This window comes from Ixodes scapularis, unplaced genomic scaffold, assembly GCF_016920785.2.
Source record: "Ixodes scapularis isolate PalLabHiFi unplaced genomic scaffold, ASM1692078v2 PGA_scaffold6__148_contigs__length_123643588, whole genome shotgun sequence".
Lineage (NCBI taxonomy): Eukaryota > Metazoa > Arthropoda > Arachnida > Ixodida > Ixodidae > Ixodes > Ixodes scapularis.
This window is the reverse complement of record NW_024609881.1, coordinates 106,433,453-106,448,442: the sequence shown is the minus strand read 5'-3', so window position 1 is coordinate 106,448,442 and position 14,990 is coordinate 106,433,453. Positions and strand designations below refer to the sequence as shown.

General features: G+C 41.2%; 1 protein-coding gene across 1 annotated transcript in view; it reads right to left on the bottom strand.

Annotated features, from left to right (window-relative positions):
* Positions 1 to 773: 773 nt before the first annotated feature.
* LOC120837609 overlaps positions 774 to 14,990 on the bottom strand; it is a 37,101-nt gene continuing 22,884 nt past the window's right edge. Inside the window, exons 6-10 of the mRNA XM_040207103.2 lie at positions 14,554 to 14,693; positions 11,841 to 11,980; positions 6,394 to 6,476; positions 5,157 to 5,237; positions 774 to 1,128 (exon numbers count right to left, since the gene is read on the bottom strand). Coding sequence (XP_040063037.1) covers positions 992 to 1,128; positions 5,157 to 5,237; positions 6,394 to 6,476; positions 11,841 to 11,980; positions 14,554 to 14,693 — 581 coding nt within the window. The 3' untranslated portion in view covers positions 774 to 991. The remainder of the gene's footprint in view (positions 1,129 to 5,156; positions 5,238 to 6,393; positions 6,477 to 11,840; positions 11,981 to 14,553; positions 14,694 to 14,990) is intronic.

Here is a 14,990-nt window from a genome sequence, read left to right as displayed (position 1 = left end):
CGGAAAGATATACTAAAGCTCACTATTGTGAAGTATAACATTTATACACTATTCTTTTATTATAATCAGTGGTTCATCATAGGTGGTTTCAGGAATTCTATTTTTAAGGCCACATGCTTTTAGTGCTTTGCCAACTGCTTGGAGTTTCAAAACTACGCTATCGTGTTTTGTGCTCTATGCAACGTGGTGTGCTTTTTTATGCATTTTGTTTGCATCGTGCTATTTCTTTTATTTTAGTTGATTGCGGGCTCTTTTTGTCGTGTCTTACTCTATCGTGCTGACTCAACCTGTAATTCATTAAAGAGACTTGCTCTGTCATTGTTTTTTTACCTATTGCTGCTTTATTTTCTATACGCCGTCTCAAACAGGATAAAGGAATCCTAAATTTCTCGGGTATGCTCTTGTTTTGTAGTAATGTTTTTGCTTTATATGTGCTTCACGTAAAATACAATATAGATTAATTTGCGTCTTACAGTACCTGCGAACGCAATGTCAGTGTTCAGACGCGCTACTTCTTTTGTTTTAAAGAGATATTTCATCAAGCACGAACGTTAGTAGATGATAATAGTAATTAATCTTCGAATGTTATATCAATTCATTTTGATTTTGTATGCGTTATTTGTAAATTGCTACATATTTTAGAAGGGCCGCGTGTAAACATATATTCTAAATGTGCCTGATGACTGATCTGTCCACAAGCCAAATTTATTAGGTTGTTGTGTTAATCCAAACGTACCGTGTATGTGGAATACAAAGTACAGATACACTGGTCATTTGTTAAATATTATATTACTTTATTTCTTGCATATAAACTTGCTTCTCAAAAGATTAAGAATTGACGGCACAATACTAACAACCTCAAGATGACATATCGTTACCCCAGATTGATGTTAGGATTCTTGAAATCTATACAGCTTGAATACAATAGCCTTTGGCCAAGGGCTGATGAGAGAGGGATATTTTTAGGATGAAGGTACTCAGTCTTAAGCTGTTACTTAATGCTGCGAGAGTAACAGCTTGTTTCGTTGTAAAAGGCCTTCGGGTACCCGCAGTATACGAGGAATACAAACCAGCATTCCTCCAGGTCAGTGGTGGGGTCTGTATTGTTCTTAACAAACAACTCACAAGCTGAAAAGTCCAGAAAATAAATTATCGTAAATATGTAAACCAATTGCAGGTACAATAAAATATTAAAAAAGACGTTACGTTTTCTAGTGACTTTTTTCAATTAGAACGATGATTTCAAAATGCAGACTCCACATATTGTATATTCACCTCGTAGTTATGATGCTATCCCGTTGCCTTGATGGAAATATTAATATAGATTATACTGTGACTGTCACCATCATAAGCACGAGGCAGTAGATATATGTATCTAAAAGCGAGTTACCTCATTTAATGTACTCAAACCTATTTTTTGGCTGAGAGCCATATCCTATGCAGTTTTGTACGACACGCTAGTTGTGATGGTTGAATGGGACTAAAGAATGAGTTCAGGATCAAGGCTGGTTCACAGATCCGAATTTGAGTTTGATCGAGTGCTGGCACAGTGGCGTCACCCGTTCGTTATTTATGGGGCTCCCTTCCATCTGTGCATAAATCTATATTTTTTTACGCATCATTCGTTTAGCTTGTGCTTGAAATAATTCTCACATTACTTTAAGCGTCCCTTTTCCAAGTGAAAATAATTTATATGAATTTATTTCATAAACATATCAAGACTTATAAGATAATATAAAAACTTATATAGGCCATATATGCGCAGATATGGCTTATACAACTTTTTATATCTTTACTGCAGTAAATCATATTATTTGTTCCCACTAGGGTTTTTAAGCCAAGTGTGTATTTGGTGAAAGTATAGAAATCTTGGGGCTATTATTACAGTGTGCTTATTTTCATTTCGAAAGCTTTTTCTAGGGGGGTAAGAGTTAGGCAATTGATGTCTTTATCGCTTATTTATCAGGCTCGGCGGACATTAATTGAGGCGATAATTATCATGGTAAAGTGACTAATTAACTAAAATTCATTCATTAAGCTTCCACTTATTAGTTTTAAGGGTCATGTTGCAAATGCAGTATTGCCGGCATTTACTATTACAGGCCAAACCAATTAAAATAATTTGCGAAAACGTTGTAGTTTTTTTTTATGTCAACTGATAAAGTTTCACGTTTCTTATCAGGATTTAAATATTGCGCGGAAAGCAAGATCGCAAGCCGTGCCCGCAATGGCGCTAGAATGAGCGACGTATTCGTTTTAATATTGTTGTAACGATCTTAGCAGCGTGTTCTTGTTGCACCGACAATAGAAAAAACGGCGTGGCTGAAATGACTGTTAGCGACGTGCGCAACCAAAAGCGTCGCTGTGGTCGAAGTTTGCGATTGGCCAAACCATAGCTTTCTGGCAGACTTGTACGTAGTTCGACTACTCTACTCAAGTTACTCTTCTTTAAATAATTTTCTGAGTAGTTTAGTAATTTTCAGGTCATTTTTATTTCGGTAGTTAGCAGTTTACTTTAATTACTTTTTCCGAATAACTTCCACTCAAATTACAAATTACTTTTGAATTTTAGTAGTAGGTTTGCTGGTCAACAAACGTTCCTGCGCAAACAGATGAGATGTCGGAAGATCAGCCGATATATGCAAAGAAGGAGAAGCATGGGGGGGAGGCAAGGGGGGGGGGGCTAATTTGGAGGGTCGAAAACCCTGTAAACTTTTCACGAGTCCCCCACTGCAACAACCCTGCTACGAGGCGCGGAGAGCGGACAGACACGTCGCAAGGGAGGCCCTGTGAATGAAAGATTAACGCCGAAGACTAGCATTTATTTGTGTCCAGAAGCTCAAGGAGACTTGACGTAGTTAAAAAATGGGTTTGTTCCCACTTCTCCTCAACGTAACTCTCGACAACTACAGGTAGTGTAGACACTGCAGCCTCACTCTAAAGAGTCAACAGAATGCAGCACCCGCTTTGAAGCCCATCTGGTGCTCCCGTAGTTTGTGCTTTACTTGAAGGATCGCGTGCTAAAGGGCAAGACAGAGCCTAGAGGTAACCTCTTTGCCTTGTCTTTCTTTCCAAAACTCAGCATATGCAGGTCTTCCAAGATTCGAAGATCGGTCGAAGAGCTTAATAATGCTCCAACGTTTCCTTTTTTTTTCTAAACAAAGAAAAGCTCCATTTGGAAGTACTTCAAGAACATGGTACTTAAAGTGCTATTTCAAGTAGAATTAGAAAACTTGGTATTTACTTGAGGTGAATTCTCTGAGCATGTACTTGTGCTTTACTAAAGAATTTTGTTCTGGTAATTTGTGAAGAAAGTAAAATTCCCAACTATAATGTACATTCTCCAAATTTGGAAACAAAAAATGGCGCCATCGTCATGTGAAAACACGCTATCGTCTTTGAGACGTCACCTGGTCGTTTCTCTGAGTGAAGTAATGACGGCTATCAGACCGATACAAATAAATGCCTTAAAAGTATATTGTGTTACCTAGTTCGTCAGCGCGAGTAAAACAACTAGACTGTGGCGACTTGACTTCATTCGATATTTGCCGCCATTTCCGAAAAGCTCTGACGCTCCTCCGATTACCCCTGGAGCAATGCATACCAGTTAAATTAAAGTTAAAAAATAGGGTATGAAGGGCATCATGAAAGATTGTTTTAAAAACTATATGTACTTTATTTAAAAATATGTTGTATCTATAGTCCATTACTTCACGTACATTGCACCCGGTGTACTTACTGTGCTTGAAGTGCATAACCTCTAATTGACTTTGTACTTTACTTCAAGTAATTTTTAGATGCACTCTACGCAACACGGCTAACAAGCAAACACACTCTGCAAAATCAAGCTCTGGCAATGCTAAACCTTAAAATAGAAATGATACATCCGTACTAGATCACTGACCAAAAAACAAGAAGTCCAAAACAATTCAGCTCACTGAAGCAGAACCAGCTTTTAAAGCCTTTATGTGAAAACACAAGCCGCTTCATATTTGGCTAGCAGAATCTTGCTAACGGAGCAAAACATTAAGACATTTATATACGTTATTGTTAGTGTAAAATATATAAAAGTAACTTCAAAAGTAATTCTCTCCTTTGTTACGGTAGTTAGTAATTTACTCAATTACTTTCCATTTGAGTGACTTCTACTCTACTCAAATTACTTTTGAAGCCACTACTCAGTAACTTTACTGAATTACTTTTTTTTAGTAACTTGTGCATGTCTGCTTTTTGGACACTGATAATGCATGCCCAATCGCCGGTTCCCGGGGAGGCAATCCTGCCAATCTCAGCGAAGCAAACCCTGGTTTGGAGCCCTCTCACGGAAACCGTAAGAGGGCGCCACTGAAACATCTCTCAGCTAATAGCTTCGTTTCCTGTCAATGCTACGATAGCGCATTGAGTTGAGAGGGAACCAATCACACGGGCACCGTCCCTCTGCTTCTGCCTCCTCTGCCCAATCATAATCGCAGAATATTAATTCGATGCAATACGATCGCATCTATGAACCCGCGGCTTATGTCACGCTTGTAACCGTTTTCGTGGGCGCTCTTTGTAGGCGCAATTTTTAAATCCGGCTTAAAAAACAAAACGTAAACACTTTATTAATTATTATTGAAAAAAAAGATGTCTTTGCCAATTCTTTCAATTAGTCTATCCTCTAATAACAATTCACGTCAAAACTGCAATTTCTACATAACCCCAATATAATAATCAATAAAAAGTAATGACCGGATTTTAGCTAATTAAATAAAATTGCCATGATGACATTTTCTAATCTAATATCCGCCGAGTCTGATAAATACATGGTAAAGAGGGCGCTTGCCTAAGACTCTAACCCTTATTTTAACAGTAATATATTCGAATTGAAGTCTAACAGCATGTATAGAGATCGGACACGTTGCCAAGGCTATCCGAGAGATGGACCCAGTGTGCCAGTGTGCTCTCACGTTGTAAGAGGTTACACGTAAGTACACCGCACTCCACCACACTCAAACGCAAATTTGTGAGTCAGCTTTTAAGACTGTAAAGCTTGCAAATGGAGGAAAGCAAGTTTTCGTATAACTTTGCTGTGTCGATTTGTGATACCGCAACATTAGACCCGTGATTTGCGCCACCCCCTTATCATATCAAGTTCATGTAATTAGTATACGTACAAGAAGCCGAGCTTTTGTTCTTGTCAACTTTCTTCAATACGTAGCAGCTCTTGAAATTGGACAGCAAGACCCGCCGCAGGCCTAATGAAAAGAAAAGGACAATGCACACATGGTTCGTGCAGTCAACATATCAGAACAAATGCAACTTAGATATAATAATAATTGTAGTGTAAGCACGTTTAGACAGTCGGAGATCAGTCTGTTTATCTGCTACTTGCCTATCATCTGTAGATGAAAAATTTAACTAGTGCAGTACAACCGCTCACCTGAAGCATATTACGCGTTCCATCAGCAGTCATACATAACCGCTTACATAATACACTTATAAGGCGCATGTAAGTTCAATATATGTGAAATTATATGTTATCATGCGCAGGTTAAACTTATTCATATAAGCTTTTTATTTTTATTACTACGGAGGTTATGGTAAATGTTATTCCCACCAACTATAATAGGAACGTTAAGAACATCGCATAAAGTTTACTGCAAACACGCAAAAGTCAAGTATCGGTTTGAGTGAACTGTTCGTCGTTTTATCGGCAAACTATTTGGCTAGCAGCGGTAGCTGCGCTCTCACATAATTGGAAACGAAGTATAAACCCCATTTTACATTGTCTTAGTTAAGCGTCTGCAGCAATATACTACACTAAGATAATGTATTCGTGAAGACCTTGTCTAGATGGCCGTTTTTCATGCTCTATGGGAGGCAACAAGGCTGTCATAAAATTAATTAGCGTTGTTGTATTACTAACGACTCAAAAAAACTATTTTCACTTTCTGCTAGCTCAAGCTACTGTTAAGTGCGATATATAGTGTGTGAACACCTAAAGCAGTTAATTACGAAGCACTGATAGCATCTTGACTCCGAAATCCGACTTCCTCGAAGCTTTAATTGTTATCGTTTGATTCGCCATTCGCTGAACTCTTTTCGCAAAGAGCATTAGTTGGGTATTACAAAAGTATGCGGTAAAGTAGCCACGCGGGATTTGTTAGTAAAAGGTTCGTAACATACATGAGACTTCGCCGCAGTAAAATAATATTGCGTACAAATTTGTTTTGAGGGTTGAAGGTGGAATTTTCAACTATTTTATATAAGGTTACTTTTTTCAAGGGACATTCAAAAAGTATTTCCTACGGTTATAAAGGTTTGCCACGTAACTAGCACAGTAAGCAACAATACAAAAAAGTACATTGCACTTAAAAACATCTACGCGAAAACGTATAGAAAGAAGGATACCATAATGATCCGAAAGAAAGATTTGGGTTGGAGAAATTGCATTCGTGTCAGAATAATAGTGGGGTACTCCGTATTCGCTTTTACTGGAAAAAAGAAACATAAAAAAGCAAGGGTCATATGGTGGATGTAACGAAGAAACAAAATTGAGACAGTGGGAATGCGTCCTCAAAGTTACCTTTGAAAGATTTCTATTCGTTAGGACGTTTCACAATATGAACGACTTAACTCTACGTAAGCGCAGGTGTGTTGTTGGTGACAGTTAGTACTTACTGCGTTACAGTTGCAGGCATCTGAGACAAATCTTAAATTCTTGCGTAAATAGTTAATATTTCGAAATTATCTCTGTAATACCCTGGTTTCAGTAGAGCGACAAAAGAAACACCGACACCGACAAGCTTCGAACACGCGCTGCCTGCACGCGAAGATAACTCTGGCAGTCTCTCAATCGCTCGTGCTTACTTCACAAGTACGGAGATATGGAAAGCCTGTCAAATATATACCGTTGAGTGCATGCCGCAAGTGCACGAGGTTTGTCGGTGTCGGTTGTTTTTGTTTGTCTCTCTAGTAGGAAACATTTATAACTAGTATTGTTTTCCTTTATTCAGTATCGTACCTAGGTACAAGTACGGAAAAGAAAGTGTAGTTTGATGCTGATGTGGAAAACCTTTCGATAGGGGTGTGAAATGAAATAATTAAGCTACTGATTAATTGATTAATTGACTAAAGCATTTACTGCAGTCTATATTTGAAACTGATTAGTCGGTCAAAGGTGAACCTGTTATGCAACGGTCACGCCCGTCGGCCTTGTCGTTGCCAAGCTCTTCATTAAAAATTTAATCACGGAATGATCTGCGGCTCACTGAGAACATGCAGTCAAATAGACCGAGTAAGCTCGTCTATACTCCGTTTCATATTATGTTGTACCGCAGCGAAGGCTAGAAGCGCGAGCTCATAGCGTCGGCAGCTGCCCTTGGTGCACGAGAGCTTGTGCGGCCGAGATGTGCCCTAGAGCAAGGAGCTCGCGCTTGTATACTTTCCTGCGGTACATCATAAGGTGAAACAGAGTACAAGCTATGGCATACTAAAGCATAGCATCTTACAAGAAAAGAAATCTTCTTTTGCGGTGAATTCCAGTTTTCACTTTACAACTGCCTACCTATGTGGAGGACGAGATCAGGAAGCACCTGCGCTGTTTTACTTAAAGTTCTCTGGTTTACAACTGAAATAAATAGGTATAGGTAACTTTACTTTGGCCAATATCCCATCAAATTTAAATCATGAAACGTGTGCCACTTAATAAAATAATATATATTTTTGTTGATAAATGCGAATTCTAATTCCCCTGTAGTAGTGGAGTCTCAGGAATTGTTCAAACTGCGCATAATAAATTAACTTTTATAGTTAAAATTTAGCATTATTCTAACGCTCTTACTAATTTGAGCGATTGAATAGTTAAGCAAAGGTCACCGTATACTCAGGTAATTATTCTTAATTGGTATGCAAGTATGTTTAGACGTTAAACTATATTTCCCCTTACAGGACACCTAAAGATGTAGTTATGTAAGCCCATACTTGTTTCAATCTTTCCGCGTGCATAACCGAGAAGGAATGCTTCTGCGGACATCTAGAAGATTAATGTTTTTTTTTACCCCCGAGTGTCAAAGATAAGGAGGCCAGAACGATCTTGCCTAGTCATTCTCGCCTTAGTTCACTCCCGCACATTCTAGGCCGAATATTCGAGAAGCCTAGTGTAGTAGATAAGGTAGTAGATAGACGAGCGCGGCTTTGCCGACTCACACCTACTCCCGACGACGAGGCGCATTCACACTCGAGCTTGTCAGCTGTTACGCCGACGCACCGTCGCTCGCTGCTGCCGCCGTCGACGCTCGCTGCTGCTTTCTCGAAGTTTGTCCTATTTGTTTCTGGGACAAGTTCGCCGATTAAACTTTTATTTTCAGTTCATTATTCATCTTCTTGTCGCCTTGATTCATGTAATTTCTGGTGGAGGTGCGGGGTACAGTCCATAGAGGGCACTTCTGCGAGGGCCTGCAGTGCTAGCTAGCTCCTCAGCGAAAGAAGATTTCAGGAGCAGAAAGCCGACACACGAGCAAGCCGACGCACTCAAGGCAAGTACCCAGGGCTTTGTCCCTTTCCAGCCAAGAGCAAGACAAAGCCGTCGACGAGACCAGGCATGACAACGCCAAACGTAGTCGTCCTACTTGTCGCGGCACGGACCCCGCATCCTTCCACGGTGACCGTTTTGAAGACGTTGAGGACTGGCTACAGCAGTATGAGCGAGTGGCCTAGTACAACCGATGGACGGAAAAACTGCGCTTAGAGAATCTGTACTTCGCGCAAGAACGAACGGCCAGGCACTGGTTTAAAAATCGCAAGACCTCATAAACCGGCTGCAAGAATCCGTTAAAACGGACGTTCACCAGCCAACATCGACGAGAGAGGGACGACGACCTTTTTATATGCGAACTCTGGGCCCAAACAAAACCTCACGAGCTTCGTTGAAGATGTCTTCCGCCTGAGCGTCCGTGCCGACCCTTAGAGGGGCACTGACACATCAAAATCATATTTTTTTTTATTATCCGAAACGATTGAAAACGATGCCGGGACATTACCCTCAAAATTTGAAATTTGAGAATTCAGTATTTGTGAAGTAAAAAAACAATTTCCAAATGCCGAATTCGAAGTTCCCGCGCGATCGGCGCCGGTGCCTTGACGTCAAAAATCGCGGAGACCTGAGAGTCGACTTTCTTTCACCACTCCCTGCTGTTGCCATGGCGACCCAAAGCGAGGAGGAAAGGAGTGAGCGGCGGCGTTACGGCGGACCGGTTTTGAGCGGTGTCGCCTGTTTTCCGTTGGAGGATACAAATCCAGGAGACGGCACCACAACGAACTCCCGATTTTTGGTATTTCAAAAAGAAGGGCCGTAGTGCGTTCGCAATTGCGTTAAAAAACATGTTTTACGATTGCCGTTATTAAATGTTATAGAGATGTCGCCTACAAAGCTTCTAAATTTCCTGATTTTTGACGTCACGGATCAAAAGAAGCTAGGAGGCGAAAGGCGGGAAAATCAAACGCCAAAAATAAAAAGGCGCGCGCGCGCGCGGGAAAATTTTTTTTCGCGATGCGGTTTTTTTTGCGTGTCTATGACTGCAACTTGCATCGTTTTAGACAATAAAAATAAATACGACCTTTGGGGTGTCAGTGCCCCTCTAGGCAACGGGCGAAAACAAGCTGCAAATTCTTATCCGTGGGTGCAGAGCGACATTTTCAGCGGCCTCGTCAACAGCACTCGAACAGTCGATAGGTTTCTGGCCGGAGCAACAAACATCGAGCGGGCGCTAGCGGTCCCAGGTCGCCACTATCATCAGCTCAATGGCGTCTCAACTCCGGCATCGGCCGGCTCGGAGCTCAGCACCAGCACCGACGAGCTTCGCGAGATCATCTGCGACGTTGTTCTCGAGGACCTCAAGAAACTGCTGCCTGCTGCCGGACCCCCGGCATCGCTGTCCATCGCCGAAGTAGTGCGAGACGAGCTTCAGACAGCCATCAAACCACAGGCTTCTGTCGACCCTGCGCCGTTGAAAAAACCGATGCTGACATACGCCGCAATGGTCCGACGGCCGCCGCCGGCTGCTCACCTATACCAGATGCCACCCCAACGTGAACCTGCAGCAACCAATATGGCCGACGGAAGGCAAAGGGTCGCTGTACGTCCATCGAGAACCACTTGCAGCAAGGAGGTCCATCGTATAGAAAACGGCCGACCAACGCCCCATCTGCTCTCACTGCGGGGAAACCGGCCACGTTTATCGATAGCGCAACTTCCGCCAGATGGGACTGCGAGAATAAGCGCCGAACGACCCTTGTTCCCGCCTTGGTGAGCGGCCTAGAAACATGGAAGAGTACCTGTGGCAATCGCCGTCTCCGGTGCCTGCTGAACCCCAATGGTTCACGTTCGGCATCCTCACGACGTCCAGTGTCGACTCTTCATATGTCCTGCCTACAAAGCCTGTCCCCCTTGCTTCTTTGGAAAAACTAAGCGCGGCAACCCCGAAAGGTGGCGTCGTTGTTCGCAGGCGAAGCAAAGATCATCCAGAAACGTCAGAGGGCGCCCACTCTAACTACAACACTCCACGGAAGAACGCCTCTGCAACGGTACCGAACATCCTCAACGTAGTTATCGACGGCCACGACGCGAAGGCGCTCATCGACACTTGAACATACTACTCCCGCCTCAGTGAAACGCTTTCTCGCCGCCCTCGGAAGGTTATGACGCCTTGGGATTGCCCAACAAGTTTACTCAACGTCTTGGGACTTGAACTACGAGGTGCTCTCCGACGGAACCCGACCTTCAGGACACCACCAGTTGCGACCAGAAGTGGTGCAAGTCATTCGTTTCAAACTGCATGTACCATGCTCGATAGGACTGAGGACTATTTATGGTTCAGACGGCCCCTCAGTTTACTGTTTGCCGTTTTTTTTTTTGTTGTTTAGCTTTCTTTTAATTTATTTAATGTTGCTTCGGGGCGATGAACTTTTAAAGATGGGAGTAATGCCGCGAGCAGAACCGAGCCGGAATGCTCCTCCGTACATCTAGAAGATTTTTGTTTATTCTTACCCTTGAGTGTAAGAGTTAAAGATGCCAGAATGACCTTTCCTAGTCATCCTCGCCCTACTCAACTTCCCTTCATTCTAGGCCGAAGTATTGAGAAGCCGAGTGTAGTACATAAGGAGCCCAGAGCGGGTTCGCCAACTCACACCTACACCCGACGACGAGGCCTTTTCACGCTCGCGCGAGCCAGTTGTCACGCCGTCATAACGTCGCTCGCTGCTGCCGCCGTAAAAGCTCATTGCTGCTTCCTTTTTTTTGTGTTTTTTTTTTTTGTTTTTCTTTGGCACAAGCTTGCCGATTAAAATTTTATTTAGAGTTATTTATTCAACGTCTCGTCGCCTTCACACGTGACAACACTGCGTTCGTATGAGCTTCTAATCTCGCTGAATTTTAAGACAAATAAAAGATGTGTGTAATTGTTTTGCATTTTTCTCAGTTGCGTGCTATATTTCAGAAGAACTAAGCTGTCCCAAATCACGCCTTGATATTTCAAAACAAAAAGTCTACCGTATAGATTTTTTTTAACGTCCAGTAGTGGGCCGAGAAGACTTTTATTTAATGAAAAACTTAGAAGGCGTGGCTGCGGTGAGTGAACTTAACCATGGTAATCCCGAATTCTTTATCGTGATCTCGTCCGAGTTAGTCCTCTAGTCTTAATTTCCAATTTTATTTTTTTAATATTTACATATGTCTTGATAGCATATTGTGAAATATGTCTTGATAGTATGTTCTTGTGCTTCGTCACAAAAAACAACGTTATTTTACAGTGTGTAAGTCCTTAAGTGGTACCTAATTACAAAACAAACTGTAGTCATACTTTCGGCCATTAATTATCCTTTGGAGCACCAACTCTGCCCTATCAGGCATTATCTTATAAGTTTGTATTCCACATAGTCTTGGCTCTCTTTTTTCGTATGTTGAAGCGTATACGTTTGCCTCTGGAATGTGGTACAAAACCTGAAACAGCAAATAATGCATGAATTCAAAAACGTAAATGACCTATTTACACTTACTTTGAGTCGATGTTGTTTTATTTTTAAGTCTTTCATGTTGTAATCTAACACACATAGTATTTGAAGTAAAGCAGGAATGATTCACCTAACGTTTTGAGATCTGTTTATTCTGTAATATTTTCACGGTGTAACCGGATGTTGGTTCTACCTTGGTAATATATTTTGAGAGTTTATTTGTTGGATTGCATTATACTGCAGCATGCGTGGCGAAGTTCGCAACGCACGTGACTGTCACGCGGACTAACGATGTTTAACCTCCCCTCAGCCTAGATTTTTTTTTCTAATTTTTTACTATTCTAGAAAGTTAGATATTGCAACGCGCGTCGCCGAGCGAGCGCATGTGTGACCGACTGGTTATCGTGCTCGGCTTTCGCGTAGAGGCCTGGGGTTCGACACCCTGGGAAAGACACGTCTTTTATTTAATACTTGAATTTAGTGTTCTCGTAATTTCGAGAACCTTCTAGTCTTATCTAGGTACGAACATTCTACGCGCCGAACGTTCTACGCCGAATGATCCAGAAACCCACGCGGGGTACATAAGGCACTCCGCATGGCGATTCCAGTCAGTCTCGCCCCAGCGATCGATCCTGATGTTTCGTAGCCATCGACGCCTGCTACGCTAGCCTTTGTCTATTTCTTTGCTTTATGGGCACACGTTGGCTTCATTAAACGTTTATTTTTCTTCAGATTTTATAGCCTCATCAATTGTCCCTCGTGACAATATCATTCCCTGCTTTCATGCAGTATTCTTTTACTGAACTTTACAGAATCAACCGCTTGCTTAAAAGCAACGGGAAGACACTACCTCGGGTCTGTTCCCTTCTGTCGCCAATGCTAAATATACAGTGCATTTTTCTGTTCAGTTAAAGGTACAAGTTCGCCTGATTAAATGTTTATTTTAAGTTTTACATTGGTGTACCATTTTCCACCTATGACAACACGGAGAGTGATATTATAAGATAATAGGTAAAGTGCATATACGTAGCTAGCCTGGAAGCTAGATTATTTGAGTTAGGCGATTTTCTTTCAACTTGCGAAGGAAACAAAAGGTTACATCCAAAAGTTTATACAAAGAATATATGTGCTGAGCAAATTTTTATTAGCTAGGACGAAACTGAAATCCGTTCTTGCTTCATATTTTTATTTTCGATATTTTGACCTCTAAAGGACAAATGGCAAACAGTGCGCCGCGGGCCAGTCGGACTGACTCTGCGGGCAGAATGTGGCCTGGAGGCCGGAGTTCAGAGACCCCTGTTATAAAATCAGTCAGAAAATTAAAAAAAAAAGAAGTTTTTTCCTCCAAAAATAATGTTTATATTTTTACTATTACATTGTCACTTTGGACGTGTTTCGATAAAATAACCCGATTTGACTATATTGAATTAATATGACTAAGCTTTCATTTGATATATAATTTAATGCATTAAAACAGTATATCCAAGCTAAGTAAGTTACCGTCGAAGAGGCCTGGTTCTGTAGGATTTGCATACGTAAATAAAACGAAAAGTACTATTTTTGGAATATGTGGCACTTTACACTGTACTTAAAAGAAACAGTATGTAAATGTTTTCTTTATTCTGCGGATCATATGTTTACCTTGCGAACCTCCCAAATACTCGACCTGTGAGGGTCACCTCACCCTCAAAATCCTGCTTGATTCTTGGAAGTAAAAAACTCGGCAAATGAAAATATAACGCAAAAACGCCTTTCTGTTTCATCCTGTACATCGTTACAGCTTACGTCCAGACGCAGTAGACACTACAAGCTAATGGGACCACTCAAGCAGCGTCAAAAACGCAAGTCATTGGGCCTTTTTCTGCTTATGATTGGTCCAGCGATGATAGAACATGAACCAAAAGCATGACGGACACCATGACGGCTCACTTTTGACGCTGTCTGGTTGGTCCCATCAGCTCGTAAAGTAAGCCGCGTCTTAAGTTAAGGTAAAACGAAGCAGCGATGCCTTCTACTCGCAGCCTCTTGGGAGGTTGAGGCGTACAAAATGGCCTCTGGGATGTTTTACAAAACCTGAAATTTCAAATAGTGAATCCAACAAGAAACAAAAATTATCATTATACGATGCCTTTGAATCGACATTGGTTGGAGTTGTAATTTTTATGTTGAAATAAAAACCAACTTTCTGCATGAAGAAATCAAAAAGGCCGCCCCAAAGTTTATTCGACGTGTTTATGATAGAAAAAAAACAAAAAACATGCGAGCATGCGTCTGATTTCTGTTGTACGTTTGCCACATCTTTTAAGAAAATAATTAATTAGAATTTAATATAGCACGCTAAATTATTTAAGATAAAATATAAACTGCATTTAATCCCACGATATGTAACTTGGAAGCCATATTATTCAAGGTCGTAGAGCATTTAACGCACTTAAAATTAAGTAGAGCCAGACAAAAGAGGTCGTTTTGCTAGATAACAGAAAGTTATCTCTCTGTTTTATACTTTCTGTTATCTAGCACATCGTACCAACACGCTCGTTAGGTATATAAGAGGTCGTTTACCTTAGTGATCATCTGAAATTCATTCATGAAGATCGTGTCCTCTTTTAAAGGATGTGCGTGTTGAATTAACATCCGAAGTGTGTGCGCTTCTAGTATAAAGTCTTCATCACTTGAGGATTTGATAGGGTTTGGCCATACATCTAATAAACAAACAATAAAAGTGCATTTGTATTATTCACTGTGAATTACCTATTAATGTTGCGCTGTTTATCTGCTTTAGACTTGTGCCTATCGTAAATACAATACTCAATTAAAATATTGTATTTCTAACACGTTTGGCCGCATTTTCGTATCTCACAAATACATTTAGTCTAGAGTATTTGCTTCTCTATCTTAATTACATATTCACTGTCTTGTCCTCAGTATCTCAAATAGCTTTCGCAACCTTGGAAAAAAATTCGCCAAAACAATCAACGAAGTATGGATCGTCGAACTGC